This window comes from Drosophila rhopaloa, unplaced genomic scaffold, assembly GCF_018152115.1.
Source record: "Drosophila rhopaloa isolate 14029-0021.01 unplaced genomic scaffold, ASM1815211v1 contig_2, whole genome shotgun sequence".
Lineage (NCBI taxonomy): Eukaryota > Metazoa > Arthropoda > Insecta > Diptera > Drosophilidae > Drosophila > Drosophila rhopaloa.
The window spans coordinates 3,789,245-3,804,536 of record NW_025335083.1 but is presented as its reverse complement, the minus strand read 5'-3'; the positions used below and the strand labels follow the sequence as shown (position 1 = coordinate 3,804,536).

The 15,292-nt window shown below is 41.4% G+C and overlaps 1 protein-coding gene across 1 annotated transcript in view; it reads right to left on the bottom strand.

Moving 5' to 3' along the window:
* Nucleotides 1–15,028, bottom strand: part of LOC108042360 — a 36,299-nt gene extending 21,271 nt beyond the window's left edge. The window contains 3 exon segments of the mRNA XM_044460254.1: nucleotides 1,522–1,618; nucleotides 1,621–1,792; nucleotides 14,501–15,028. Of these exon segments, the coding sequence (XP_044316189.1) occupies nucleotides 1,522–1,618; nucleotides 1,621–1,764 (241 nt within the window). The 5' untranslated portion in view covers nucleotides 1,765–1,792; nucleotides 14,501–15,028.
* Nucleotides 15,029–15,292: the final 264 nt, after the last annotated feature.

The window sequence follows — 15,292 nt, the reverse complement described above, 5'->3', positions numbered from 1 at the left end:
GGGCCAGGTTGGGTCAAAAGCCAGCTCTCACACCATGACTTTGAATCCGGCTGCGACTCCGACATGCACTGCATATTGCAAGTGCATTCATTTGGAAAATTGTTGCATGTTTTGCTAACTCAGCTCGCTTCGATGTGTCTAGCCCCAACAACAGCAGAGTGCTCCTTTGGCATGTGTTTGCTTTTCGAGCGGAGCAGGGGAGATATTGCTAGAGCAACAGAGTTCTGAGACCTCCGTGCGGAGCCATCCGAAATGAACATGTTTGTAGATTTTTATTTATGTATTTGACTTGCTTGATTAACAATAAATGTTATGGCAGAAAGATTTCATTTTCTTGGGGCGGGGGTATTGTGACAGATGAAGACGCAAGTTGAATGACTTTATATGGGTCCGATAATGTGGCAATGTACTTTTCGGAATATTTAATTGGGACTACTTTGCTTGTACTATTCAATCCACCACTATGCTTTCAATACACTTTGGCAAATAAATTACCTTTTCTAGTGTATTATTCATTTCTGGAACCCCCTTTATTTTCCTTCCAAAATCGTTTCTTTTTTAAGAACTTTATCAACTTTGTATTCGTTTTAATTTAAGAAAAAATGTTCTTAAATTTTTAAAACAAAGAAAAAAGGTTATTTTTACATTATTCTTATTTAAAGGACAAAATGTTTTCATTTATTTAAGAAATGTTTTGAATCGTCTTATGACTTATGTATTAAAAAGCTTATTTTTCAAATTTACGATTTGTTGATGGGGTAAGACTTCATAAAATTTGTTTAGCAGTCTATATATATTTTTTACTCGACAGAGAATGTTTTTTATAAACAAATAGTTTTTGAAAAATTGTATTTAAAACAAGAGCTATGAACAACAGAGCCTAGTGAGTTTATTTCTTTCAAAAATGGTATAGTGTTCTTTATCTATGAACTAATGTTCTTAACTTAAAATGCAAATAAGAACGCAATTTTAAATTGTGTAAGAACTTCGGTCATAATTTTCTCTGAGTTTTTTTTCTGGGTGTACCATTTGCCACCGCCTCTCGTTTATTTGGCATACAAGTTATGAACCGCTGACATGCCTGGCTATTGAAAAAGCTCATAATCTCTTTATTAAAGCAGCATCCGGTTCTACCGGGTACTTTTCAAAACAAGATATGATCCTGGCTTAAATAAGGCATAAAAATGTCAATATTCCTATTAATGAGCCGGAGTATAAGCTGCAGCCTCAGTCCGAATTATGCTTCGAACGACAGCCATGTGGGGAAGTCTAAGACCCACAGGGTGCCTTTAGAGGCATGCGAGGATGGTGCAACATGTCCAGTTGAGGACACCCCGCGGAGCAGTCGTATGTTCTGGTTTGCAAGATCCAACTGTGCCGCCTGTCGCGAAATGATGGGCCATAACAAAATTGCCTCCAATGGCAATTAAACTAAAGAAGAGTATGAGTAGACTGATTCGTGGGGTCGTAACTTCTGACTCTTCGACTTATGAAATCAATTTATCTGGACTTTGCACTCACCGATATCAAATGCTGTCGTGGTCGGCGTGTTGAGCATTAAGCAGCTGCTGGCGATCACCAGCGCCCAGAGGCTGAGCGTCCGTCGGGGGTGGGGGCGCGGGCGCGGGTTGGATTGCGGGTGGAGAGGCGCAGGCCGCACGGGGCAGCTGCTGTGGGTGTTGAGCGGGTTGGGTGGGAAAGGCACTGGCGGAAGAGCATTCTGACGTTGCGGGGGGTCGCTCCACTTGGCGACGTGTGCTTCATGGTGGGGATTCTAGAGTGGCAGTGAGATCTATAAAAGAGAAACAAAATATGTTTTTAGTAAATTAGCGTGCAAAAGTAGCCCCATCACTCCCCCCAGAAATCTCCTCCTGTCCCACAATGTTACTTTTCTCACTCAAGTAAAGAGCACGCTCTGCTTTAACTGTGCACGAATCGGAAACTTAATTGACGCCAGCAAAGCCAAAAGCCTGCCAAATCTGCAGCAGCCTGTAGTCATCATCGTCTCCGTTGACTTGTTTTCCGGTCGACTCTGGCTTGAATGAATGCAAAGTGGGGATGCGTGACGGGCAGAAGTCGGGTGGTGGAGCGTTGGAGCCGGAGGATGACTTTGTGCTTTTCATTAAACATTATTTCGCAAAAATTTCTGCAGGGGCAGACATATGAGCAGTGCCAGGAAAAATGGCATAGAAAGCGGCCTCAGCAAACATACTGCTCGGCTATCCATTCACCGATGAGCAAGCCAGTTTTCGCTTTAATTTATCACCGGCTAGCCGAGGGAAACCAGAGCACAGGGCCGACGACACAGCCTGCGTAGCATTTTATGCCAGAAGCTCCCCGAGAAACTTATTTAGCCTATACAAAGTGTGCGGTGGAGTTAAAAAAGGGCCAAAGGTAGGGCGGAAAAAGGCCGAGTGATAATGAACACCCCGCCTGAGCAGTCATCCAGTAGCAGAGCATTCTGGGCCCTATGTTTGTGTTTAGTTTGCAAATTTCTTTGATGTCTTTTAATTTTAATGGGCTGAGATGTGCATGAGGTGATGGCTGTCCTAAGTAAAACTCATTATAAGCGAAAAGGGACCGGGGTCAGGGAACTCGGGAGGACTACAAGACGCAACCCGCTCCTTTTTCTGCCCTTCTACTGGTTTTGATCTAATCAATGAGTACATACAGCTGGATGTGTGTACCCATAGGGCCTGGAGCGAAGGTAACCGTACCTGTCTGCATCCAAAAAAAAACAGTCATGGGGCAATTTGTCACGCAGCCGATGTGCTGGTTTGCCAGATAAACCCCCATTCTGTTGGTGGCCCTTCAAGCCTTGGCTCTTGTCGATAACTCAGTGCTTAATTGCTCATCTTTCAACGTCCGGGTCGCTCCCTATGGCCCACTAACAAATTGGAAAAAATTCTCCAATAGCAGGGAATGCCTGAGAAATGCTGGCTGTCATACTTTCAACTTGCTGCAGACCCACTATGTAGGTTAAATTAATAGTGACGCTCAAAGCTGCACCGTTTGCAGCTGCCACCTGGCGGTGCCTCGGTGCTCGCTCTGCTGGCGACAAGTTTCCTGTTTTTCAGCCCGTCGGCAACTTTTGCCTCCGTAGCTCCTCTGTTTGCTTGTCTGCTTTTTGCACAGGCAAATATTTCATGAATTGAAAAGTACAGTTAGTTAATTACACACTCAATTGAGTCTAAAAGAGTGGCATTAGCCAGAATCTGTGGCCACAATTTGTACTGCCTGACACAGAGAGATTTATCGTTTAATGGGTGCGGTTTTGCGCAAAAGATCACTGCGAGTAGTGTTTCATAACTGCTTACCGAAACACCACTAAAATTAACTAAAATATGAGGTTATCTGGAGACTTTAATTCTCGCGCATGTCCAAGCAACCTCTAATATCCATTCTACTCATTTTAACTGACTGGTGGAAGAGCCACCAATCAAAAATGTTTCCATTTAATATGTCACCATATTCCCATAGCCCGACAGTCTCTCCCAAGAGAAACTTTCAGCGGCCCCCCAAATATGAGTCTCGAAAACTAAACAAATTGCTGCTCCAGCGCTAAAATTTAAACATCGAACTATTCGTGGGGCGGACTTCCTGATTAACTTGAAATGAGAAGGAAAGGGAAAACAACTGAAAATTCAGAGAAGTACAGAAATACCATAGGCCAATTGATTAATTGATGAAGCACAGCTCTCGAGGAAAAGAATCTGGAGCGAACGTCAGACGCACTCGAACATACTCGTTTAGTGGGCCACATGGCCCGGAACAATTTGCATAAATCGAAGCACAAAAGCGAGTTGACTGCGCTGGAAATCAGGCACAAAAGATATTTATCTTACTCTTCCCCGCGGCGGTCCGGGTGTTTGAATAAGTGTCAAATTAAATTGATCAATTAAGCAATTGAAGTGCCGAGCTTCTTTCGGTCGGAGTGGATCTACGGAGTGAAAAACGCAGCGAAAATGCACAGCCAGATTTTGCTGAAAGGGGCCAAGGGGGACCACTGCACACACAACAAGTGACGCAAATTGTGCAGGATGGGCCGTGTTGGGTTGCGTTGGCTGCTTCTAGAGGTTGCAAGTTGGGCGTTGACTACTAGGAAACTCTTGCTGGTGACAATTTCTGTCAATTCAGCGACGCTAATCAAGCCAGGAACAGCACAGCATTAAAATGGGGAGTAGTTGTTGGCTGTTAGTGAAGGACCCGGGAGAAAGTGAGCGTGCTTCAGAACTAGACAAATTGGCTGCGATTGCAGGGGGCAAAGACATGCGGGCCAGTTCCGCATCCCAGCAAACAGCCACCGTCATAAAATCCATCAGCTCGACTGACAGTTGCACAGCAGCAGAGGCAGGAGCAACGACGACTCCAGCTACCCCCCTCCCCCCTCCCCCCATCAGATGTAATCAAATCAAATGACTTCGCAGACAGAGGGGCAGAGTCAGCACAAGCTTTGTGGGAGCCCGAACGGGAGGCAGCTGTCTAACCAGGGCCCAGAACAACAACAAACTTGCGAAAGGCAGAATGCAACTCGGTCTCGCCATTGTCACATTTGACGGCCAACACTTTTGATGATTTAATAATAAATGGCCAAGAGGAGAGGGGTGTGCCGGATGCAAGAGACTGTGGGCACACAAACTAATGGAAGAGTGTGCAACCAAAGCAACGGAACCAGAATGAGCAACGTATACTACGTTTATACGCCTGCTATTTGCAACACAACCCTATTTACCACTAAATAACTTTCCTTTATACGGTATTAAGCATTTATAAAAGACTCATTTTCAGCATTACCAGATCTAGAAACCTAGAAACAAGGCGGTGTTGCTTTTTATTTGAAAATAGGGGATTACTCAATACAAGTTTTCGAGGCATACTTATTTTCCGTTTATACAGGCCCATCAAAACATTTTTATTACAAATAAAACTTGCAAATAAACGTTGTTATGCACTTTAAATTCCTTACTCGAATAGCCAAACATCGATTTTATTATGTTTTTTTTTTAATTTTTATACCCTTGCAGAGGGTATTATAATTTTGGTCAAAAGTGTGCAACGCAGTGAAGGAGACATCTCCGACCATATAAAGTATATATATTCTTGATCAGGATCACCTCCTGAGTTGATATAGCCATGTCCGTCTGTCCGTCTGTCCGTCTGTCTGTTTCTACGCAAACTAGTCTCTCAGTTTTAAAGCTATCGGATTGAAACTTTGCACACACCCTTCTTTCCTTTGCACGCAGTATATAAGTCGGAACGGCCGGGATCGGCCGACTATATCCTATAGCTGCCATATAACTGATTGATCGGAAATGCCATAACTTTCGTGTTTGTAAAGTTAGGAAGTTGGGATTTTCTATGGGTTTTATATTTGGCCAATCAATCCGACCTACCAAATTTCATAAGGATCGGCCGACTATATCCTATAGCTGCCATATAACTGATTGATCGGAAATGCCATAACTTTGGTGTTTGTTAAGTTAGGAAGTTGGGATTTTCTATGGATTTTATTTTTGGCCAATCAATCCGACCTACCAAATTTCATAAGGATCGGCCGACTATATCCTATAGCTGCCATATAACTGATTGATCGGAAATGCCATAACTTTGGTGTTTGTAAAGTTAGGAAGTTGGGATTTTCTATGGATTTTATTTTTGGCCAATCAATCCGACCTATCAAATTTCATAAGGATCGGCCGACTATATCCTATAGCTGCCATATAACTGAACGATTGGAAATGCCATAACTTTGTTGTTGTTAAAGTTAGGAAGTTCGGATTTTTTATGAGTATTAAGAATGCATCATATGAATAATTTTGGAGAATATAATTTACAGAGTATTCTGCAAGGGTATATCAACTTCGGCTCCGCCCGAAGTTAGCTTTCCTTTCTTGTTTATAGTTAAAATTAACATTTCTTTGATGGTTGCTCTTGACTCAATGAAATTGCACTAGTCATTTAATTTTGCGTTATTTTGGCATATATTCAACATTTATTTATTGACGATTTCTCGTTTTTTTTTAACTACATAGATTTGTTGTGCTTACAGTCGAAGTTTTTATAGCCATACTTCTTACGGATCAACGTCCTAACCATTAAGAATCTCCGATATCTTGTCATTCAGAAGTTTCCCCCTGGTTGTTTTTAAATTTTCCGCATTCAATAAAAATTTGCATAGCAGTCGCAAGCCAAGGAGAGTTGACAACTTTTTTATTTGCTCCTGTCTGGCAAGGAAGTCTGCTTTCCCTGTGTGACGTATTTGCCTATTATTGTGACAGGCCGGGATGGCAACCCAAAGAGCACTCGACGATGCGAGAGGTTTGAAGGACCGTCGAGAAGTCATGGCAGGGGATCAGAGGCACTTAAAGCCTGTTCCTATTGATTTTCGAAGCAGCCGGCCCAGTTCATTAAAGTCACATCAGGGGCGGATGCGCCAGCCACTCGCCGCCCACAAACCGCAAATAGACATCGAATACAACTGCAGGAACAACAAACAAACGGGGCGCCCACAAATCAACGCCTAACCGCAGGGGTGGGCGGGGTGCGGGTTCGGCGAAGGGGCCGAAAAAACCCAGACGCCGCCATTTTGTCTGTCCCCGTCGAGTCGTCGGCCATTAAATATGCAAAAAGCAACATGCGAAAAAAGTGTTGCATACTTTTAGTTGCTGCGTCAAACCGCAAAAAGGCAGAAGAGTAGAGCGGAGCGAAAGCGAAAAGAGGAGCTCCCAACAGGAAGCCGGAAAAATAAATAGAGGAAAAAGGAAGAGGGTAATGGGAACGGGTGAAGACACTTTCCTCCTTTCCTCCTTCCCCCCTTTCCACCGCTCCGCTCCTCTCAGTCTCGCTTTGCTCTCCTTCGCGAGCCATTCATTAGCATAGACATAGAGAAGCAATATTGAATTTCTATGCCTGTGTGAGTGGGCAGGGGTGGCAAAGGGGCGTGCGAGGGGCGTGGGCGGAAAGGGCATGCGGGGTCGCAAGGTTGCGAAAAATGTTTTACGCTTTGGTGAGCAGAGGAAATCACAGCGCGGCAGTGAAGCGTGAGGGGGCAAAATGGAATGGTTCCTGACAGGCTCAAGCAGCGCCTTGGGATCAAATTAGTCGAGTTTTTGAAAAAAATGCGGCAAATTCTAGACTTTATACATGGTAAGTGGTGAATAAAGTGCTTGAGAAGGGGTTGGAGCTCGGGGGCAGTCAAAACGCTGGGAATATGAGAATATGAGAGGCTAAAGCTGGAACGAGGCCCTGATGTGGCAACCCGACAGTCGTCACATGTCAGTTAGACAAACAGGAAAATGAAACGAAGAACCGCGAGGATATTGACAGCAGTTACCCAGAGAAAGGGTCAAGGAAGAAGGGTGGAAGATCGAGAAAGAAAGGATAGGGGACTCATAAAGGACACGAGTGGAAACAAGGATTAATGAAATAGTCAAGGAGTGATGGATGTGGTCGGTTGAGTAGAATAACCAGAGAGCGTCTTAAAAGAGAAGAATGAAATCAGGTTGATTTATCAATAATATTCCAAAAAACTGTGTAAATTTGTATGTACATTTTTAGAAACTACTGCTTATAAAAAAAAGTACCATCCTACATTTCAACAACTATTTTTAGGTTCCGAACCTCAGCTAAATAAACTCTAGGCAAAAGTTCTTCCGAACGTTCGCCCTAGGGAATATAATAAAAATATAATCTTTTGAAGTGTTGGAGCAGTGATTCTCACAACAACAAAAAAGGGAAACCCACAAAATCTAGGAAAAATTGCCTGATGAACCTTCTGTGGGATAATAAAGCAGATATGCATATTAAATTTTTGTTACTCTGTTCAATTTGATTTGATATGTTTACTGTTTGTCATCAAACCCAATTGACTGACAGTCAGAACTCTCAAAAATTCGGTCACACTTAAAAGATTCAAGTTTTTTCAAACATGTTTTCCGATCAGGGCTCTTGGATTAAAAAATTATGTTTCTATTTATACCGTTTAATATATTTCTGTCTAGATCATGTAGGCACACATATATCTTTTATTATCTGCCTGTCGGAATTTGTAACGGCTTCAAAAAAAATGCAAGGGTGTGTGGGGCATCAAAGCGGATCTCCTGTCTGGCCGTCTCCCCCCACACCTCCTCCCTCGGACTACTCAGGTCTGTCAATTGAAGGAGCTGTTTCAACCGTTACTTCGCCGGTCGCTCTATACAGAGCACATCCTGTTACCCGCTTTGTCTGCGGTTTGTCATCATCCACATTGTCGTCGTGTGTGGGCTTGTAAGGGAATTTTTATGAATTATAAGCCAGCTCCTCGACAAAAACCCAAACGGCGAAATATGTAAAAATGCTTTTTGAAAACATTTTCGGAGAAGGATGGCAGCGACAGGCAGCGACATTGACAATGAGCCGGTAGTAAGTGGCTGCCAGGCGCTCGCAACAACAAAGCGCTGATTGACAGGAAGGCACACAAAAGGGGTGGGGTGGGGTGGTGTGTCGGGACGAAATGCCATCACACAGATGGAACCAGAACGGTGCGCCTGTTGGCGGAGAGAGGTGGAGAGAGGCGGAAGGGTGAGGCAGTCGTTAGGCCGATCAACGAAGCGCATCCAGGACACATGTGGGCTGGGACCTGAGACCCACGCTCAAGCTCTATCGATTTTCCGAATTATTTTCTGGCCTCGCAAAGGGTTCGATTCGAATTGCTGGGTTCACTGTGCAAATGCAGCTGCGACCCAGCGCGCCGGACATTCCCATCTTTAACCTTTGTCTTTCGGCTGCATATTTCGGGCCCAGACAAATTAGTGATGCATGATTAAATTTTACTTCGGACATGGCAAGTGAAAAGAACAACAGCACCATTGCGTGGTGTTGGACCCATCCTCATAGTCACTCAAATTATGGTTAATCATAAAGACTGTCTGTTAGCGTTGTAATGAAACACATTTAGCTATGCGACCGCATTGAAAGTACCCAAAACCTGTGTGGACTGCTGGTTGCGGTGTTGCATTATTGAAGTCGCCCATGTACGCGTACTGCAGAAATTGTGCCACAGCCGTTCCAATTCACCGGACCGGGATAGCGGTTCTTTAATGGCACCCGGAACAGAGCGGCGAGTTGAAAAACAAACGTTTTGTGCTCCTTAGCGGGCTTTGCGGTTGTTTAACCGACTGCCGCTTGTTTCGGCTGCTGTTTGGCCAATTGTAGGAAACCTTTATTAGACATGGGCCTCAACATATCATATACGAGGTAATGAACATAAGGCGAATGAGTTGACAAGCCAAAAAGAAATAATAGACAACATAAGACATCAAAAAGTACGAAAAGACAAGAAACTTCAGTACATTATACAAACAAATCGAAAACAATTCTAAGAATTTTATTTGTGTATCAAGTTTTTGTTGGAACTTTTTAAAGTAGTTTGAAAAATCTGTCTTTATGAAATTCTTAAATTCAGGAAAGCTTTATAACTTTGCCTCTTAGAAGACTGAATATTATTATATTTTATAAAATTCTCTGAGTATATCCGTATATGTTTATTGTTGCTATGGAAGCTATATGATAAGAACAGATGGACATGCCGAGATCAACTCCCCTGGAGATGCTAATCAAGAATATCCATACTCCTTACACTACATTGCAAACCTTTGGCTGACCCTATAATACAAGGGTATAAAATGTATATTAATAAATGTTAATATTAAAAATTTGTTTGCCTAAAAAATGATTTTATCCATAGAGAGCTATTTCTTTAAAATAGCGCCTTTTATTCAAGGTTTCTGTAGTGGGACGGAAATATACAAAACATACAATATTTGATATCAGCAATTTAAATGTTTAAGGGAGAGCGACTCTTAACTTTAACAAAAACATCATATTTTAATGAAAAATGCTTTTTTTATTATATTCGAGCACAGATACATCAATGAGACTTTATTTTTCCCAAGGTAGTTTTTTTTTACTCTGTTACATATTGTGAAACCTTTCCTTATATCCCTTTTATATCCGTCAAAAAAAAAGCGGTACTTGGCCCATAAATAAAACCTTCCCTAATTAAGCAAACATGTTGGCCATATAAATTGCAACCCTTTGCGTTGGTCTGAACCCCCTAATGACAAAACTTACTTTGAACATTTTTGACACCTGACGTGTGGCTCCCGATGAAAATCTCCTGGGAAGCAGACCAGACCATTTCCATGGCAGGGTTAATCTGGCCTGCACTTTCAGAGTTCACTTGGGAGGACCAAAAGGGAACTCGCCTCACATTTAATACAAGACCGTGTTGACTGCGAAGACAACATTGCATGTATGACAAAGCTTTGTCAGCGTTTTTAGGAGTAGACATTTACAAATTAGCCTCGTTTCAGTGCATATGTGATAATGGATATTTCCCCTTAATTTCTGTATTTGGCAACTTAAAGCCTAATTGCCAAGCCAAATCATTTGTATCGTCTCTTTGCCAGTGTTGAAACCTCCCGCATTTTGGTGGAACTGTGGGTTGGGCTGAGTTTCGTTTGAGAACGGAACTAGGGCTGGGCTCGACCCTGAGTCCAATGCAGTCAGAACAGGGCTAATGACACCACATTGTTTTGTGATGCGTACAATTTTAGACGGCTTCAATCCAAAATCAACGATGTATAATATTGGGATGAGCAAATGCCAGCGACTTGCCTCAATGCCTCCGACAAACCATAATGCATATAGTGCGATCATTCTGTGATCAGACAAGGGCCCAGGAGAATGCGGGAAGTCGTCGTCAAGTTGATGAGCGGCAATTCATTTCCGCCGCGCAGAAGAGGGGCAATTTCGTCTTTCAAACATAAATTAAATATGCTCCGCAGCGATCGCAATTTTGCGCAGTGAACTGTAACCGAAAGTTAATTAGCTCGACGAAATCCTCGCCGTAAATGTCACAGCTAGGGGCACTCCCGGGCCTATTTACATACAATATAGACAAACATAAGAGGCTAAGATAAGGGTCACCAACAAAAAGGAAGCCAAGCAGGAAATCTTAATGGTTCTGTGGTCCGACTTGAGAAAAGGGGTTCGTCTAAGGGAAAAGGTAAGTGTGAGAACATTATCTGGATCAGAGAATACTGATGAAAAGATACGGAAATGCTCTGATCTGAGCCACAATCTACGAAAGTTCTGATAGAACTTACCAAATAGCAGCACATTTATAAATTTATTTTAAATTGTTTCCATCGCTTTTCCCCCAACGACTCACAGTGCTGTCCACTATCCGAGCTCTTGACAGCTTGAAATATTTGGGATACTTAAACACACTCAACTTTTTCTGAACTAATTAAGCACCGCAAGAAACCCCCTAGATGTCTTATAACTCTCTAGACGAAACAACGAATGTTGCCAACAAATAAAACTTTTAACAACAATAAAGGTGGCGCCAAGACATTTAATGAAAAATTCTCACCAACATGACTGCCTTGAGGAACCGAGACACTTTAGCATTTTTTCACAAGTACTAGACGGTAGCAGCCGAAGTTATTTCACAAGCTAACACAAATTAAGAACTGTATTAAGAAAACCGCAGGCAACATAAAACCAAACGAAACTAACAAACAAGAGGCACCAACGAATCGTGCTATACCTGTTCATAAGAGAGGTCTGCCAGAAATTGAAGAAAGTGTGGCACCTTTGCGCCGTCTTTGTACTTTATGCCCCTAGTTTTCTCTGTATCTGTTCTTGCATCTGGTCTGTCTTTTGTTCGCCGCTGGCGAACCAAACAAATAAACTTGGGGCCAAGTTATGACAGGCGACCGCTGCCTCCGTCGAGGGCCGCAGGAAACATTATTCTTAGTTAGATGCTAATTAATTAGAAGTCGCGGAGGAGTAGGAGGCCTGCCTGGGGCCAATACGGTGGCAGCCATGTGGGCAGCAAAAATACTCCAAATGCACACGAGAATGACACTTCTTGAGTATAAATTTTGTTGATTGTTGTTTTCGTCAGCCTTTGAGAAATGACCTGGGGGAAGCTAAATGGGAGTTGAATACGAAGAGGAGACACTAATATAAATTGTCTCGCGACGGCGGAATTTTATTTATTCAAATCAGAAGAATATTCGTTGCCTTAAAAATTTTAATTTAGGTATCCCAAATGCGAACATCTCCGTGAAAAAATGTATCGTATCATGTTTAATAATTCTTTTAATATTTATAAAATTATAAATTTTGTTAATTAATATTAAAGAATATTTTGTGCATTGCACATAATACATTTTGTATTCTAAACCCAAGACATAAAAAATAAATTGTAAATTAACATTACGTTCAACGATTAGTTTCCATTTTCAAGGCAAAATAAGAATAATATCTAAGGTCCAAAACAATGGTAATTTTAGTTATCATTTAAAAAGAGTTGATACATTTTTTAAAAATTTTTATCCAAATGTTTCCAAAAATAAGATTTTTTACTTTTTTTCTATAAATACATATTTATTTAATTTTTATTTTATTAAAATAGCCGCAGAAGCAATTCCGAATCCGAACAATAATCAAGATTTCATAATTTGTATTTATTTCTTCCCAGAATTACCGATTATTTTATCACTCTGAAGAAATAAGAAGGCTAAACATTATTTGTAAGGTAAAGAAAAATAATCAGAAATAATAAATACTTCGTTCAAAAGTATCACTCAAAGTCAAAGAATTATGTCAGGAGCTCAGCCACGGAGCACCTTTTTATTAAGGTAAGCAAATAGTGGTCACTTTTATATAAATCATTTTAGAATTGAATCTAAGTTCTCAACCGGTAGTGGACCTAGTAATAAACAAATTATTTTTGTATTGTATATAATATATAATAGTTAAGCAAAATAAAGGACTATTTTTTTTATTGAAAAAATATTTCTTATAATAATAATGTTTATTATTAGATTTCACTTGATCAGAGCATTCTATGTATGGAAAACTTCTCTCACCTCGAATACAATAGCTCCAAGAGCTAGTGCTTCAGCTATTCTACGAAATATTTCTATATAAACCAATAAATGAAATAAAAGCTAATCGAATCATTACCTATCCGCCATTAGATTAAAATTTTTGTAATATTTTACTCAAAGCACTTCGTTTATTTTAGTTATTAAAATTTTGGCACTTTATGAAATTCTAAAAATTGTATTTCAAAATATCATTGGTGTTAACAAGAAAGATAACAAAATTAATTTGACAATAAATATATTAAATAGATTATAGATTAATATGCATTAAATGTATTTTTGCTTGTACTTTTAAAACATTTTTTAATGTTCACTGATACCGCTCGATTTTGAATATTTTTTTTAAGCGCAACCTTAAAAACCCAAGAAAGTAGGTATAACTGCGTTAAATCTCATTATTGAAAGAGGAGTTAAACACCATCTCTGCCTCTAATCCCGAAACTTTTTCTGTATGAACTATAACTGTATAACGACTTCCCCGCACAATCGACCACGAAATATTTTTTTTAGCGATACCATAAAAGTGATTGCGCCCCAAACGGCGCTTCATTCAGATCGAGGGACTGGCCCGTCTTCTGCCAACTTGTTTACACAAGTTTTAATTAGTGTAATTATGATTTTTACACGAAATTAATTATGCATGCGCGATTGCGGCTGCATCTCTCGGCTGCGATAACCAAGCACGCGAAGACTCAATCTTAAATTTCTAAACCATCTTAAGTGGGCAAGGAAATCATTGGAGCTATCCACAGAGCATGAGGGCGAAAGCGAGATCTGGGGAATTTTAATTGCCAAACATATTTCCACTTAATTACCTCAGGGAACAGAGGAAAAATTATGGAATTCGGGGGGCCAGAGACCCAGCCTCATTGCGTGTCTAGCGAGCTGTGAAGTTGCCCAAGACTAGGGATTGTAATTGTGAGGTGGATAATTCAAGTAACTGCATCGCCGAGATAACAATCTGTGTAAGTGCCGTCGGCGAAACCTGCCGCTCACAAAGTGTATGGGGAAAATCTTTCTTCCTCCGATTCAGTCTCTCCCAGAACTTTACGACCTTCCCTTTTTATAGAATCCAGCAGGTTAGTTTGATTAGCCCCAGATGTTGACAGTTTGACTCTTAATTAGTGTTTAATTAATGATACGGGAGGGACCGCCGCCGTATTTAAATGGGGAAAACGAGTTTAGAATTATGACCCTCCAAGATGATTTTTTTTAAAAATAAGCATATGCAACATTATTGTCCCTTCTTTTTGGTTTTTAGGCCTGCGCAGTTGGGGGAAGCTTCTTTGATTTTTCAGTTTAATTACCAAGTATTTCGCTTTGAATAATAAATATTTCTGCGTAAATTGCCAATCGACAATGAAACTAGCATCTGCTGACCCAATTGATTTTTTGCCATCATTGTGACTTTTTCAATACCGTTGTTTATATACAGAATTGGCCTACCAATTAAAATATAGTCAAGTTTCGCTTCACAAAAAATGGGTTAATACTACGCCCTTGCCAAATCTTGGGATTAATAACCGACCAGTTTGTTTTCATTTCTTCACTCAACTCACCTATATATTCTAGGTTTTTTAATTAGATATTAGTTGACTTAAGGTGTATATTGATTGTATTCCGTTGTCAAATGGCGTTGCACAAAAGAGTTGAAAGTTCTCAACTTTCAAGCACTGCCAAATAATTGAATGGCGATCTTGGCGCGTTGTTCACTGGGCACTGAAAGATATTCTATCTGCTAGTGTTTCGATATGTTTGAGCACTGCTGGCCATTTTTCAGGTATCACATTTCACACACTTCGCCGCGCGCTGCTGGCAGCCGCAGGTGCACAATTGCCGCATCTTGCAGTGGCGTGGCCAAGTTGCACTTTACTTATCCAAGCTGAATATCTGCACTCGCGCACTCCGATTGGTTGAACAAATCCAATCCACCGAGGAGAACGGGAAGCGGGGACAGTCGATTCGCGACCGCGTTGTTCTCGCCACGAGCGCTGGGATGAGACTGAAGGCCCAACGGCGCGGACGACGGACAGCGGACAGTTGACGGGAGTGCGACTCCTTTCGACTCTTGTAACGCGCAGAACGAAGGTCGACGAGCGATTGAATCGAATCCGCCGAGCGGTGTAACGTACCTTGCACCACCACTGGGTTGCATGTAAGACCGAGCGGTTGTGGATGCTAAGAGCGGGCCCAAGAGAGAGCGTGCTTCGTTGAGTTGAAACTGAAACTGAAATTGAAACTCATGCTCTTCCCGATGCCTCTTTTCTGTGGATTCTGTGCGGGTGGCAAAGGACCTGCACATATTTGAAACGATTATTGAACATTACGAAAATCATTATTGAGTTCAACCC